General features: G+C 39.4%; 1 protein-coding gene across 2 annotated transcripts in view; it reads right to left on the reverse strand.

The window, feature by feature from the left end:
- Positions 1-1,574: 1,574 nt before the first annotated feature.
- The window catches only part of Dip-C (dipeptidase C), a 399,836-nt gene continuing 385,237 nt past the window's right edge, over positions 1,575-16,173 (reverse strand). Inside the window, exons 7-11 of one of the 2 annotated variants that reach the window (XM_071681611.1) lie at positions 13,260-13,509; positions 10,151-10,420; positions 8,383-8,577; positions 7,919-8,076; positions 1,575-2,458 (exon numbers count right to left, since the gene is read on the reverse strand). In XM_071681611.1, the coding sequence (XP_071537712.1) occupies positions 2,368-2,458; positions 7,919-8,076; positions 8,383-8,577; positions 10,151-10,420; positions 13,260-13,509 (964 nt within the window). In that variant the 3' untranslated portion in view covers positions 1,575-2,367. Of the gene's footprint in view, positions 2,459-7,918; positions 8,077-8,382; positions 8,578-10,150; positions 10,421-13,259; positions 13,510-16,173 lie in introns of those variants that run through there. The other variant, XR_011715059.1, reaches the window with a different exon arrangement.

Below are 16,173 nucleotides of genomic sequence, written 5' to 3' on the forward strand. Positions count from 1 at the left end.
ACCTCTGACACATATATCCTCTTTGTCAGTCTTTGCTCACTCATTCTCTCCATGTGACCAAACCATTTCAAAACACCCTCTTCTGCTCTCTCAACCACACTCTTTATATTTCCACACATCTCTCTTACCCTTACTCACATATTGTCCTCAAACATCTCATTTCCAGCACATCCACCATCCTGCACACAACTCTATCCATAGTCCACGCCTCGCAACCATACAACATTGTTGGAACCACTATTCCTTCAAACATACCCTTTTTGCTTTCCGAGATAATGTTCTCGACTTCCAAACATTCTTCAAGGCTCCCAGAATTTTCACCCCCTTCCCCACCCTATGATTCACTTCCACTTCCATGGTTCCATCCGCTGCCAGATCCACTCCCAGATATCTAAAACACTTTACTTTCTCCAGTTTTTCTCCAGTGGTTCCAACAATGTTATATGGTTGCAAGGCAATGGCTATAGATAGTGTTGTGTGGATGAGGGTGGATGTGTTAAATGAAATGTTTGAGGACAATATGTGGTGTGAGGTGGTTTGATCGAGTAAGTAATAAAAGGGTTAGAGAGATGTGTGGTAATAAAAAGAATGTGGTTGAGAGAGCAGAAGAGGGTGTATTGAAATGGTATGGTCACATGGAGAGAATGAGTTGGGAAAGATTGACAAAAAGGTCATATGTGTCAGAATTAGAGGGGACAAGTGGGAGACCAAATTGGAGGTGGAAGGATGGAGTGAAAAAGATTTTGAGCATTTGGGGCCTGTACATACAGGTATAGAGTGAAATGGAACGATGTTGTTTACTGGGGTTGACATACTGTCAATGGATTGAACCAGGGCATGTGAAGCGTCTGGGGTATACCATGGAAAGTTTTGTGGGGCCTGGAAGTAGAAAGGGAGCTGTGGTTTTGGTGCATTATACATGACAGCTAGAGACTGGGTGTGAATGAATGTGGCCTTGTTGTCTTTTCCTAGCGCTACCTCGTGCACGCGCACTGTGGGCGAGGAGCATGCTATTTCATGTCTGGCAGGGTTTCGACAGGAATGGATGAAGGTAGCAAGTATGAATGTGTATGTATATGTTGAAATGTGGGCGTTTATGTATAATGTGGGTGGGTTGGCCATTCTTTCTTCTGTTTCCTTGCACTACCTCACTAATGCAGGAGACCGACTAAGTATAATAAATGAACAAGTATTTGAATACTGATCAGTGTTTTGTAGTGGCAGAGATGTATCTGTAACATAACTGCAAAATAAATTATTGCATATAGGCAGCAGTCACCTACAACATGGCCAAGATTCAGTGAATGTCCAGCACATATATAGAGCATTGTAACAAGATGATGCTGTCTCCATATCTTGGAAGCTTTACAAAAAAATTTTCAGGGGATATAAGCCAAAAAAAAACTTTGCAACATTTTCATATATGGTTTCCATGCTTGAATATGCAAAGAAGAAATGTTTGCTTCCTTTCATTGTAATTTTACTGAATATATGAAAAACCTGTCAAGTAGCTATAAGTATCCAGAGAATGCTAGTAATACATATCTTGTTATATTTGGAAAAGAAAGTCAACATACCCAACTTCAGTTTATTCATCATTTCCTTACAATGAAAATACAAGAATCATGACCCATATCTATCATTTAGATAGCAAAAATTAGTTACATAAAACTAATATCCAATTACCCCAAAAAGACAAAATATTAATCATTTCAAACTGGTCAATAAATATATCCATTGGAAAAAATTGTAATTAAAACAATGTTAATACACAAATGCTGTAATCAACAACTGGAAACTTTATTTTTGCTATACCCAGGGCTCCATCTGTAACTTCTGATCATATTAAGAATCTCATGATCACCTTTTCTTTTTCTTCTGCTTCGTAAAGTCATTCATGTTGCAGCTGAAGTTTAATCTTCATTGTAATCAACTGGAAACTTTATTTTCACTATTTGCTATACCCAGGGCTCCATCTGTAACTTCTGATCATATTAAGAATCTCATAACCACCTTTTCTTTTTCTTCTGCTTCGTAAAGTCATTCATGTTGCAGCTGAAGTTTAATCTTCATTGTAATCAACTGGAAACTTTATTTTCACTATTTGCTATACCCAGGGCTCCATCTGTAACTTCTGATCATATTAAGAATCTCATAACCACCTTTTCTTTTTCTTCTGCTTCGTAAAGTCATTCATGTTGCAGCTGAAGTTTAATCTTCATTGTAATCAACTGGAAACTTTATTTTCACTATTTGCTATACCCAGGGCTCCATCTGTAACTTCTGATCATATTAAGAATCTCATAACCACCTTTTCTTTTTCTTCTGCTTCGTAAAGTCATTCATGTTGGAGCTGAAGTTTAATCTTCACTGACCAAGCTTCCGTTGAGCATGAAGTTGAGGGATGAAAATGTCCTCCTTTTGACCTTCAGCCATAAGCTCCTCGATCTCCTCCACTCTGTGTAGAGAAAGAAGGATAATTAGAAACTACAATAATTATATACTGAGCACAACACATCCGGTCTGTAAAATATCCACAAATATTTGGAGAAAAGTTGTGGTAAATAGCGAAGGAATGGAAAAAGTGGATAAAACCTTAACTTGCAGGATAATGAAAGAATTATCTCCCTATGCTTTTGTCTACTTTTTTATTTCAGGGAGAATATCAGATGTAAACACAAAACTAGATGATTATTAACACACACACACACACACACACACACACACATATATATATATATATATATATATAGCTACCTCGCAAACGCGGGAGACAGCGACAAGGCAAAATAAAAATAAATATATATATATTTTTATTTATTTTGCTTTGTTGCTGTCTCCCACGTTAGCGAGGTAGCACAAGGAAACAGACGAAAGAATGGCCCAACCCACCCACATACACATCCGCACACAGCACATATACATACCTATACATCTCAATGTATACATATATATACACACACAGACTTATACATATACACCCATGTACATAATTCATACTGTCTGCCTTTATTCATTCCCATTGCCACCCCACCACACATGGAATAACAACACCCTCCCCCCTCATGTGTGCGAGGTAGCACTAGGAAAAGACAACAAAGGCCCCATTCGTTCACACTTAGTCTCTAGCTGTCATGTTATAATGCACCGAAACCACAGCTCCCTTTCCACATCCAGGCCCCACAGAACTTTCCATGGTTTACCCCAGACGCTTCACATGCCCTGGTTCAATCCATTGACAGTATGTCGACCCCGGTATACCACATCGTTCCGATCACTCAAAATCTTTTTCACTCCATCTTTCCACCTCCAATTTCGTCTCCCACTTCTCCTTGTTCCCTCCACCTCTGACACATATATGTGAGAAACTGCAGAACCTAGTGACGGAGTTTAGTAAAGTGTGTGAAAGAAGAAAGTTGAGAGTAAATGAATAAGAGTAAGGTTATTAGGTACAGTAGGGTTGAGTAAATTGGGTGTAAGTTTGAATGGAGAAAAACTGGAGGAAGTGAGGTGTTTTAGATATCTGGGGTGGATTTGGCAGCGGATGGAACAATGGAAGCGGAAGTGAATCATAGGGTGGGGGAGGGGGCGAAAATCCTGGGAGCCTTGAAGAATGTGTGGAAGTCGAGAACATTATCTCGGAAAGCAAAAATGGCTATGTTTGAAGGAATAGTGGTTCCAACAATGTTGTATGGTTGCGAGGCATGGGCTATGGATAGAGTTGTGCACAGGAGGGTGGATGTGCTGGAAATGAGATGTTTGAGGACAATATGTGGTTTGAGGTGGTTTGATCGAGTAAGTAATGTAAGGGTAAGAGAGATGTAAGGTAATAAAAAGAGTGTGGTTGAGAGAGCAGAAGAGGGTGTTTTGAAATGGTTTGGTTACATGGAGAGAATGAGTAAGGAAAGATTGACCAAGAGGATATATATATATCATAGAACATACAAACCTCCAACAGCCAGGATCAAACCCATGACCCCTGGCGGGAATGCTAACCGCTAGGCTATGGGCCTGGCTAATAGGAAATAACTTCAAATACAAGTACTCAAATACCCTTTGTCTCATATTGGTAAGCAACGGGGTCTTCACCAGATATTTCCCAACAGGCGCACATAGTCAGCAGACAGCATTTTACCTAACCTAACTGTACAACGCCGAGGTATATGAATACGAATAAAGTGCATATGAACGTGCACCTTCATAGAACATACAAATCTCCAACAGCCAGGATATATATATACATATATATATAAATAACAAAGTTCCTCACCTGACCAAAATAACCAAGGAACATGACTACAAGAGATCCACTTGTACTGAAGGAATGGAGTAGCTAACTTGACTTTACCTGTTCACATTACATACATTTGTAAATTTATATATAAATGTGCCTTGTATCTATGTCTTTATGTTCATGTATTATTCCTCCTCAACAAAGTTTAAAGATAGCATGGGAAGATTGTCTGTGTTAAACACATGCTATATGCATGTTTTATTACATGTCCTCTTCAATAAATACATAAGTACAATAAAATGTAAATGTTTAATGCAAAATCCCTCGAGTACAGTTATCAGCTGGTAATCAAGTGTGTAGTTACCAGGTTTATAACCCGCCAAAATTATTAAAAAGTACAAATTACTGTATTACAATGATATAATCCTTGTGTGCTCATTTTAATGTCAAGCACAACATCTTGGGTCATACAGACAATGTATAACCTGACTAACTGATCAACAGTGATCAAGTTGGTACATTACCAGTACTATCCACCAGGGTATCAGGAGTAAGCCAGCACTTTAGTGATTGTCAAATTGCACTCCTTTGACCTAGGTTGCAGTCTTTTCTTTCTGCCTCGCTAATATGTGGACTATTGGCATTCTGTCCACGAACATACACTCTCTCCTAATACGCAACACCTGACACCACTTAACTCATGTACCTCATTCTTCATAACTAGGTTTTCCTGAGATGCACACTATGCACCAGCCCTGCCTTTTGGCAAAATGGTAGGAGCAGTAGATAGTAGTAGGTATGAACATTTAGGAAGGAGCATTAGGTAGAAGCCTCAGCAAACATTGCGCTAAATTTGTCCTTTGCCAGTGGCCTGTTAAGGGTGAGGCACTAAAAGCTAAGGAGCAACATTGGAAATCTTTAGTCATGGAGACTGTTGCTGTGGCCACCCCTTTGAGGGAGTTCCAATTGGAACAGGTGTCAGATATAGTTGGAATACTGTCACCTATCTAAAAAGAAAACCTGACTGCAATGCATCCCATCCACACTATCTTGCTTTACCACCCCTCATCTTATGTAATACTCTCTCTATATCCTCATCATCCTTTTTATCACAAAACCATTTGCTTCACATGCCACCTCGCACCAAACATCCTGCATCTTCCAACCTATCAAACACTCAAGAGTCCTTCAAAATACTTATACTGTCTGCCTTAATTCATTCCCATCACCACCTCGCCACACATGAAATAACCCCCTCCCCAAGCTTGTGCACAAGGTAGCGCTAGGAAAAGACAACAAAGGCCACATTCGTTCACACTCACTCTCTAGCTGTCATGTATAATGCACAAACCACAAATCCCTTTCCACATCCAGGCCCGACAGAACTTTCCATGGTTTACCCCAGATGCTTCACACGCCCTGGTTCAATCCAACGACAGCACATCGACCCCGGTATACCACATCGTTCCAATTCGCTCTATTCCTTGCACGCCTTTCACCCTCCTGCATGTTCAGGCCCCGATCACTCAAAATCTTTTTCACTCCATCTTTCCACCTCCAATTTGGTCTCCCACTTCTCGTTCCCTCCACCTCTGACACATATATCTCTCCCTCTTCTGCTCTATCAACCACTCTCTTTTTATTACCACACATTTCTCTTACCCTATTATTACTTACTCGATCAAACCACCTCACACCACATATTGTCCTCAAACATCTCATTTTCAGCACATCCACCCTCCTCCACACAACTCTATCTATAGCCCACGCCTCGCAACCATATAATATTGTTGGAACCACCATTCCTTCAAACATACCCATTTTTGCTTTCCGAGATAATGTTCTCGACTTCCACCCATTCTTAAACGCTCCCAGAACTTTCGCCCCCTCCCCCACTTCCATGGTTCATTCTGCTGCCAAATCCACTCCCAGATATCTAAAACACTTCACTTTTCCTCCATTCAAACTTACCTCCCAACTGACTTATCCTTCAACCCTACTGAACCTAATGACCTTGCTCTTATTCACATTTACTCTCGGCTTTCTTCTTTCACACAATTTACCAAACTGTCACCAGCTTCTGCAGTTTCTCACACAAATCAGCCACCAGCGCTGTATCATCAGTGAACAACAACTGACTCACTTCCCAAGCTCTCTCATCCACAACAGACGGCATACTTGCCTTTCTTTCCAAAATTCTTGCATTAACCTCCCTAACAACCCCATCCATAAACAAATTAAATAACCAAGGAGAAATCACACACCCCTGCCACAAACCAACATTCACTGAGAACCAATCACTTTCCTCCCTTCCTACACATGCATGAGTTATAGATAGGGTTGTGTGGAGGGGGATGGAAGTGTTGGAAATGAGATGTTTGAGGACAACATGTGGTGTGAGGTGGTTTGATCGAGTAAGTAATGCAAGGGTAAGAGATGTGAGGTAATAAAAAAGAGTGTGGTTGAGAATGCAAAAGATAGTGTATTGAAATGGTTTGGTCACATGGAGAGAATGAGTGAGGAAAGATTGTCAAAGATGATATATGTGTCAGAGGTGGAGGGAATGAGAAGTGGGAGACCAAATTGTAGGTGGGGTGGAAGGATGGAGTGAAAAAGACTTTGAGCAATTAGGGACTGAACATATAGGAGGGTGAAAGGTGTGCAAGGAATAGAATGAGTTGGAACGATGTGGTATACTGGGGTCTATGCGCTGTCAATGGCTTGAACCAGGGTATGTGAAGCACCTGGGGTAAACCATGGAAAGTTTTGTGGGGCCTGGATGTGGAAAGGGAACTGTGGTTTTGGTGCATTACACATGACAGCTAGAGACTGAGTGTGAAAGAATGTGGCCTTTGTTGTCTTTTCCTAGCTCTACCTTGCACTTGTGCAGGGGGGAGGGGGGGTGCCATTTCATGTGTAATGGGGTGGCAATGGAAATGGATGAAGGCAGCATGTATAAATATGTAAGTGTATATATGTATGTTTACGTTGAAATGTAGAGGTATGTATATGTGCGTGTGTTGGCATTTATGTATATATATGTGTATGTGGGTGGGTTGGGCCATTCTTTTGTCTGTTTTCTTGCACCACCTCGCTAACGCAGGAGACAGTGACAAAGTATTATAAAATATATAAACATGCAGGCTGCCAACTCCGGTGCTTTTTAATGCACTATGCTGAAATATCTATAAAATTCTTACATATTATCAGAGTGATAGTAATAGCTGAAATATACTTATGTTGATTTTTCTTTGTGTGAGCAAATGAGGCAATTTCTTCATCTGTTCCTTGTACTACCTTCCTAATGCAGGTAATGGCAAACAGATCAATACCTTTTAAACTGTATGGTTAAACACATTTTCTAAACAACTTCCTGAGATTCACTGAATTGGAAAGTAAACCAAACTGATGAGTTAAGGGAGTAAAAGGTAAACAGTGTTTTTATTTTCTTGTCTAAGTTATGAATCTGATGCTATAAAGGAATGTAAAGTAAAAAAAAGTACATAAAAAAGGAGAGGAGAAACTAGTACTACTTAAGTAGACAACTAGAGGAAGTCTTATTTCCAATCTCAAACTTTTTATTTCTATGCAAACATAGGAAGTCTTATTTCCTATCTCATAATTTTTTTTTTTTTTTCCTTAAATGCTCTTCACTTTGAAATGAGAATATCAACAAACACTTACGTTCGTGGAATGGTACCCTGTGCCAGGTCTTCCATGCCATCAGCAGTGACAACAATATCATCTTCAATCCTGACCCCACCAAAGCCACGGAAACGGGCTATAGCTTCTGGAACCAGAAAACGGGCTTGTTCTGGGTTGGCTAGTGCTCCATCTAAAAGCTAAAAGATACCATAAATCATATTAGTGTACAAAAACCTTGTGAGTATGATGGCAATTTAAAGACAGTATACATTCTAAGGTAAGAGAAACTTCTTTCCCTATCAGAATAGTGTAAGCATAAAAATGTATGGCCATGACTCTTAATTAAGGCTTCATGTTGCTATCAAACATTTCAAACCACTCATCCTTCATTAAAAATGCCACACCTTTTTGCTACATAATCATTCCACATGAGACCTAGGCTTATATAGGAAAATTGCTACATGTGGTTATGAAATACAGCTAATACACATTAAACAACTTACATGATCAATGAAGTAGCATCCTGGTTCAATTGTGAGAACCATATTTTCTTCTAGCACCCTGGCTGTCCGAAGGGACCGGAAACCTGCTATCTGAGGTCGGGGTGGGTTGTTTTCAAGATAACCCCCAACATCATGCACATCCAAACCGAGGAGATGACCCAAACCATGAGGTTGGAATACTGCCCCAAGATTTACCTGTAAGGAAAGCAGAATTCCTGAAGTTTACTAACAAAAGTGTAATTCATTCTCAATGAAGATATAAAATTTTTTTTGGGTAAAGTGATCAATGACCAGCCTGCTAATAACATCACACACACACACAAAAAAAATTATTTCACATTAATTTTCACATATGAATTGTAACAGAAGATACCCTCTTATAAATTTATATTATTTAATCTATTCATAATTATCCAAGGATCAATTTCTAGAAAAGAGTCCTACTATTACCCAGGACCTCTTTTTACAGGCTCCTGCAGCCTAAGATTTGTGCTACTTCCATCAGGTGGAAAATGTGGACTCTTCTGGTGTGAGTTCTTTGAAAAGGCTACTCTAAATGATATCAATGAGAGTGGGTTCATTAAAAAGACTGTATTAATAGTGATACAGTCTTGCCATGTGGCTTTTCACTTGCAGTGCAATATCAAACAGGCAAAGTCCAGTAGCACCTTCATTCTACCTTAAATATAACAGTTGCTCAAACCAAAACTCTCTTACATTACTTGACCACTCCCCTGAGGGATCTGTGCACTAAATTGTTTTAGCATGATGATACAAGGGGTGTTAGCTTACTCTTTCACATATCCTTTACTTTTATATGTTTTTCTTTCATTTCATAATGGGGGATGGAAAACGTGGATATTTTTTAACGCCATTTTCCGCATGAGCAAGGTAGCGTTAAGAATAGATGACAGAGCCTTAGAGGGAAAATTCCTCATTTGGCTTCTTGCTCCGTTACTTCTTTTAGAATAGGCATCCACTGCTTAAGTGTTAAGATTATATGTGTACTTGAGCTACCACGTAAATGTAAAGGGACAAAATTCAAAAAAGAGAAAGAAGAATCTTTTACAATGAAAGGCTTACATTTCATCAGCAAGTGCTCCAGTGTATCCAATACTTTTCAAGAGGTCTATTAACTATTTTAATATTTACAAAGAACTTCTCCATATAGACATATAAAATAATTTTTTTTTGTATTTTCTTTCAGAAACATATTTGTCATGACACATGTTTCAGTTTCAACATGGTAAAGTGTACTTCAGTACATTAGTAATATGGTGTGGGGAAATCCTAGGATGTACACAGCATATCTAAATTCATCAGTACATTCAGAAAAAGGGACATAACATTTCAAAATCTACGAAACTAAAACTACCTATATAATGAATAATGCAATGAATCTTTTAAAGGAATATACTAAATCACTTCCTCTTTATACATCAAACTTAGCAATGCACATCTCTTACCTTAAAGGGATTTTCCTCTGGTGTGTACATGGAAAGGGCACGCTTTAGATATTTCCTCGGGTCATGTGCTGCTCTTGGGTTATAAAGTTAGTGGAAAGATGCCAAGGTGTTTACTGACAATGACATTTAACTCTTCCTCTAATTCCACTGACAGGAATTAGAGATAATTTAATGATTGATCCCTTCCTGGCTTTCAAGAGTAAAATAAAAAGAAAGGAAAATTTCGAGAACAATATTTCTATTCCATTGCAACTTAAGAACAGCTCAGTAATTCATCAAACTCTGAAACAAAATTTTCTAACCTTCATCATCTCATCCAGATCACCTTGTACAATACCAGCTTCCTTAAGCTTGGTAAGCATGGTTCGATACGAAAGGCGATGCATTTCTACCCATGAAACTCCTGGCCTCACTGCTGCCATTACAGCACGTGATGCACTCAAAACAGCATTGTAGATTGCCTTCTGGTCCTCAGTAAATTTTCCATTTGCAGGGAAGGAACATGTTATATCACTAGTGTAACAGTAGTATTCTGATCCCATGTCAAAAAGGCACATGTCTCCATCATTTACCTGAAAAATTTTATATTTTTGATTAAGCTCTAAAGACATTTATAGATACCGTATTTTTAAACAAGCTCTAAAGACAATTATAGATATAGTAACATGATCTTCAGTTCAACTTGGTTTCAAACTGCTAAACCTAAAAATGAACAAAGTACTGTAATTCAAAGCAGGTAGTTTAAGATCATCATAACCATCACATAAGGTGTTACCTAGATTTCCTAGAATTTTTCACATGGTGGTGCAGGGATAGGTCCAGAAGAATGTTCCCTTGCCCCACTCCTAGACAAAAAAATTAGCATTTTTCTGACACCTCTTAAGGCCATTTCCAAAAATCTACTACTATGAAAAACATCAAGCAAAGGTCTTCAAATCCTCTGATCAAAACCCTACCTCTGAAAATTCAAAATGGCAATGTAAAAAAAACAGACACGGTGGTGTATACCATTATTACACCATTTTTGATCAAATCTACATAAGTCTAAGGTGGCTGAAAGAGAATCTTCTTCAACCATAACATTCACAGTAGTCAACAGTGATTTCATATCTACAAACATTCCTTTACTCATATAATTCTTCACTTTACACAGTGATTTCATCTTCAGTAATCCCATGCTTATTGCTCCTGACCCCCAAAACAAAACCCTTCCACTTATGTTTTATCAACAGACCAATTTCATCAACAAACTTCATCTTTAACTACTGATCGCCCCTTCTATATATCATATCTTCCCCTAAATACCTTAAGGCCCATTTTGCAATCATTACAAGACCCTTTTTCTCTTTCTAGCTTTATCTCTCTTCTCCTAATGTACGGAATATGTACATTTATTATATCCATAATATTACAAAATACTCCATCACACCTCTAATTAATACAACAAATAAACAGTCTATGGACCATGAGTACATTAAGCGTGTGGAAGAAAAGATCAGTGTCCGAAAGGTCAAAGATGGGCATGTTTGAAGGTATAGTAGTACTGACAGTAATGGATGAATGTGACGGGCCTTAAATGAAAAAATGAAAGACAAAGCAAGATGTCCAAAAAATGAGTGGTTGTTAGCATAGTCTGACTGACAAGGCAAGCTGAAATGGTATAGACATATGAAGAGAATGAGTGAATAGATACTGACAGAGTGACAGAGTATTATGAGTCAAGAGCAATGGAGAAAGGGTGGCTAAAGAGATGGAAGGATGGAGTGAAGGAGGCCTTGGGGTATAGGGTCATTCAGGAGGCAGAGACTTGCAATGGACAGAATGAGTTGAAGTGATATGTTATGTAAAGGGTGACATGATAGTGGGTTGAACTAGGCCACTGAGGTAATCAAGTTATTCCATGAAGAGTCAAGTTAGACCATACAAGTCTGTGGGATTAGGCTCTGGCTAATATTCTTAGTAGATTTGGTCTCGGTTAATCACATATGACAGCCAAGGACTGGATGCATGAGAAACAGACCATTGTTTGTTTATTCCTAATGCTACCTCAGTAAATTGAAAATGCAATAAGGTACACTCGATGTGCTGTTAACAGGTTGAACTCAGGCACGTGAAGCAGTGGAGGTACATCACTGAATAGCCTGTGAGGTCTGGCTAAGAATGAAAAGCTCTGCTTTCAGTATAACATATATGAAACATCTGGTTGTGTTCAAATGAGGCCACTGTTATTTGTTCTTTATGCTACCTCGACAAAGTGGGAGTAGCAATTGAGTATAAAAAATAGAATTCTTTCTTATTATTTGCCATTTCCCATGTTAGCGAGACAGTACCAGGAACAGACGAAGAAAGGCCATATTCACTTGCATCCAATCTCCAGTACATCATGTGCAATGCACCAAAAACATAGACCTTTGTCCAAAACCAGGCTCCACAGATCTTCGCATGGTTCCCCCAGCCACTTCACATGCCCTGGTTCAGTCCACTGACATGTTGACCCTTATATATAACATCATTCCAATTCACTTTATTCCATGCAAGCTTTTCACCTTCCAATATATTCAGCCCATGGTCACTCAGAACCTGTTTCATTCCATCCTTTCACATCCACTTTTTCATTTCATTCTTCCACTTCCTCTTTTTCATTTTATCCTTCCATCTCCAATTTGGTTTTCTCTTCCCCTCCACTTTTGACACATATATCCCCTTTGTCAACTTCTCATTAATTTTCTCCGTATGTCCTAACCATTTCGGAGCACCCTCTTCAGCTATTTCAACCACACTCTTCTCATTACCACAATTTTCTCTTATCCTTTTATTACTTACTCGATCAAACCACCTTACACCACATATTGTCCTCAAACATCCCATTGCCAGTGCATCAACCTTTCTTCACACATCCCAGAACCATACAATATTATTGGGACAACTATACTGTCAAAAATACCCATTTCTACCTTCCCAGATAATGACTTCCACACATTCTTCAGTGCTCCTAGAACCTTTGCCCCATTACCCACCTTTCATAGTTCCTTTCACCGCCATGTCCACTCCCAGATATCTAAAACACTTCACTTTCAATTTTTCTCCATTCAAACTCACACCACAACTAACTCATCCCTTTGCCCTAATCTTTTATTCACATTTACTCTTAATTTCCTCCTTTCACACACTCCCAAACTTTTTTATTAATAGTACATGTAAAATGATAAAGAAAAAAAATCACATGCTATAATGAAATAAGACTTTATATGTCGTACTACAAACATTTTGTTCTGAAGTGTGATAATGTTCAAGAATCAAATGTTTGAAGCTTTCCCACACAATATCCTACTTGAGTCCCTCCCCCCCACAAAAAATGCATTCAAAAGATTATAGAATAACAAAAATGCTAAATTAGGTAATACAACTCACAGTTCGATCATTAGGTGCACCAGCATGACCATAATGTAGCACAGCAGCATTACATCCTGAGCCACAAATGTTGGTATATGCTTGATGGCGACATCCTCCATGATAATAGCTGTGGTGTTGGAAAATGGACTCAAGTTGATACTCCTTCATGCCAGGTCGAATCTGACGCATAACAGTACGATGGGCAGCAGCAGACACAGTGGCTGCAAACTTCAGTACTTCAAGTTCTGCCTTGGTCTTTGTTACACGGCTAAAAGAAGTAGAGTAAATGAAATTAAATATTTTTAACACAATGGAGAAAGCATACACTAAAACAGACATATTCACAAACTGACTAACATACTGGTACACACAGGCATACACATAACCACAAATAAATGTAAACCAGTATAAAAATAACAAACATGTATGTATGCATACACACAAACACATATAATTGTGGAAACTAGAAAGACCTCAACAATTTTTATGGTAATATAGAGTGGAAAATGGAGTTCAGTAGCCAGGATTCTGGGCACTGAGGTGAGAGGTTCTGTGAAATTTACAATGATGAAGCAGGAACATGGGTACCCCTAGCCCCAAATACAGAGGGAATGTTTTAAAAGAGGGATGGATATTTTGATGAAAGGTAACAAAAATCAAAAGAGCTTCAAGATGAGCGGTAGTAAAGACACTCCCGCCAGCCAGCCTTTGCTAGGTAAAGGTGAGCAAGGAATGAGTAGAGCACAAATAGAAAGGAGGAAAGGCTGAGCTAATTCCAGATACCAGGGAAGCTTATAGACTCCTCAGCAGTGAGAGGTTCTTCAACAATTGTGTGGTTCCCTTGTTACCATTTCTTCAGGCTCTTGTGAACCTCTGAGGCACAGATTTCCCTGTTTGAATATCTAATGTCAACTAGGGCCTGAGTAACCAAGTCTAGTTCTTGATTGGTAGAGGTCCACGATGAGCAGTGGGATACAGCTCTCCTCACACAGGCCTTTATAATGGAGTCCTTTTACTGTAGGGAACACTCAGTCTTGCCATTAAGACAGCATCCAGGATTGGTAGCTTTGAAGTGAACAGTGGAGTCAAATGGGTTGTCCTATTCCTTTAATAATATATCCAGGAAAGGGAGGGCACAATTGGTACTATTTTCTATCATGAAGTTGAGGCCTGATGTCTCCATAAACCTCCTCCTTAACTCCTGCAGGTCCTCTATGTCTTGAACTCAACAGTGTCAATGTTTTGACAGTAAATCAAAGGCTTCTCCATTTCTTTGAACCATCGCCACAGGATCCATGTAGAAGTTTGCAAAGAGCACTCCCAATGGGGAACCCATGGCAACACCGTCTATCTGAAGGTACATCAGTCCATGGGGACACACGAATGGGGCCTCCTAGGAACACTGCTGGAGAAAAGTTTAAGGGGCCAACTCTGGGATATCAAGCACGGGAGTGTCGTGAATTCTGTCAACCTGACTTAGGATAAAGTCGACAGTCTGGTCCACTGGCATGTTTGTGGAAAGGGGCTCAACATCTTGAAAAGTAATTGTCCCTTCTGCAGTAGTGGTACAAGATCCAGGTCCAAGAAGTCAGCAGCAGACGATGGACTGTAGTATCTAGGAACAAAGGGCATTAAAAAGTTTGTTCAACTTCTTTACCAGCTAATACGTCTGCGTGGGAATTTGACCGATTATAGGTCTACGAGAATTATTAGGGATGTCAGTGTTTACATTCCTATTTGTGTACCCTAAACCATAATCCCCAGACAGCCTTGCAAACTTAAATCCTCCATTTTTCTTGTTTACTGTGTCTATGGCCTAGTCCAGTTTCTTCTTGAGGTCCTGGGTTGGGTTTCTTATCCTCCAGTATTTCATTACATCATTTAAGATGTTGCCCATCTTTTCTATGTAATCCTCATGATGGAAGAGTGACTGAGGAGTACGGAGAAATGATGGACACATCCTAAACATAATAACGAAGTTCTGGAGGATCACAAGAAACTTGTTCAAGAACCTCGAGAAAAAAGTGAACCAGGCCATAGACACAGTAAAAACGAAGAAGAGAGGATTTAAGTTTGCAAAGCTGTCTGGAGATTATGGTTTGGGATATGCGTATCAGAATGTAAAAAATCACAAACCTAATAACCTTCCTTGTGCTATAATCAGCCAGATTCCTGCACCTACCTATAAGCTGGCAAAAAGTCTGAGTGAACTTTTGACCACCTCTGTTCCTAGCCACTACAGTCTGTTGTCTGCCACCGACTTCTTGGATCTAATTTGACCATTACTGTAGAAGAAACAACTGCCTCCCTTGATGTCGAGTCCCTCTTCATAAACATATGAGTGGACGAGACTATAAACTTTATCCAGAAGTGGGTATATAGAAATAACACTAGTCCCACACTGGATATCCCAGAGTCAGCCCCTAAAATCCTCCTCCAGCAGTGTACTAAGAAGGTCCCATTTCTTTATTCCCTCCTTTTCTTATATTTCAATTTCTAAATGAGGAAACATAAGGAGCCAGGTGGGGGAGTGCTCATCTTACTCACAGGCTCAGACTGGGGTGTCTGAATGTGTGTGGGTGAAACCAAGATGAGGAGAGAAAAGACAGGTAGTATGTCTGAGGAAAGAAACTTGGATGTTCTGGCTCTGAGTGAAACAAAGCTCAGGGGTAAAGGGGAAGAATACTTTGAAAGAGATAGAGATAGAGATGCTCTGTGAAGGTATTAAAAATACATGGTGTGGGAGGCAAGTTGTTAGAAGCAGTGAAAAGTTTTTATCGAGGATGTACGGCTTGTGTACAAGTAGGAAGAGAGGAAAGTGATTGTTTCTCAGTGAATGTCGGTTTGCGGCAGGGGTGCGTGATGTCTCCATGGTTGTTTAATTTGTTTATGGATGGGGTTGTTAGGGAGGTGAATGCAAGAGTTTTGGAAA

The sequence above is a fragment of the Panulirus ornatus genome, chromosome 33 (assembly GCF_036320965.1).
Source record: "Panulirus ornatus isolate Po-2019 chromosome 33, ASM3632096v1, whole genome shotgun sequence".
Classification (NCBI taxonomy): domain Eukaryota; kingdom Metazoa; phylum Arthropoda; class Malacostraca; order Decapoda; family Palinuridae; genus Panulirus; species Panulirus ornatus.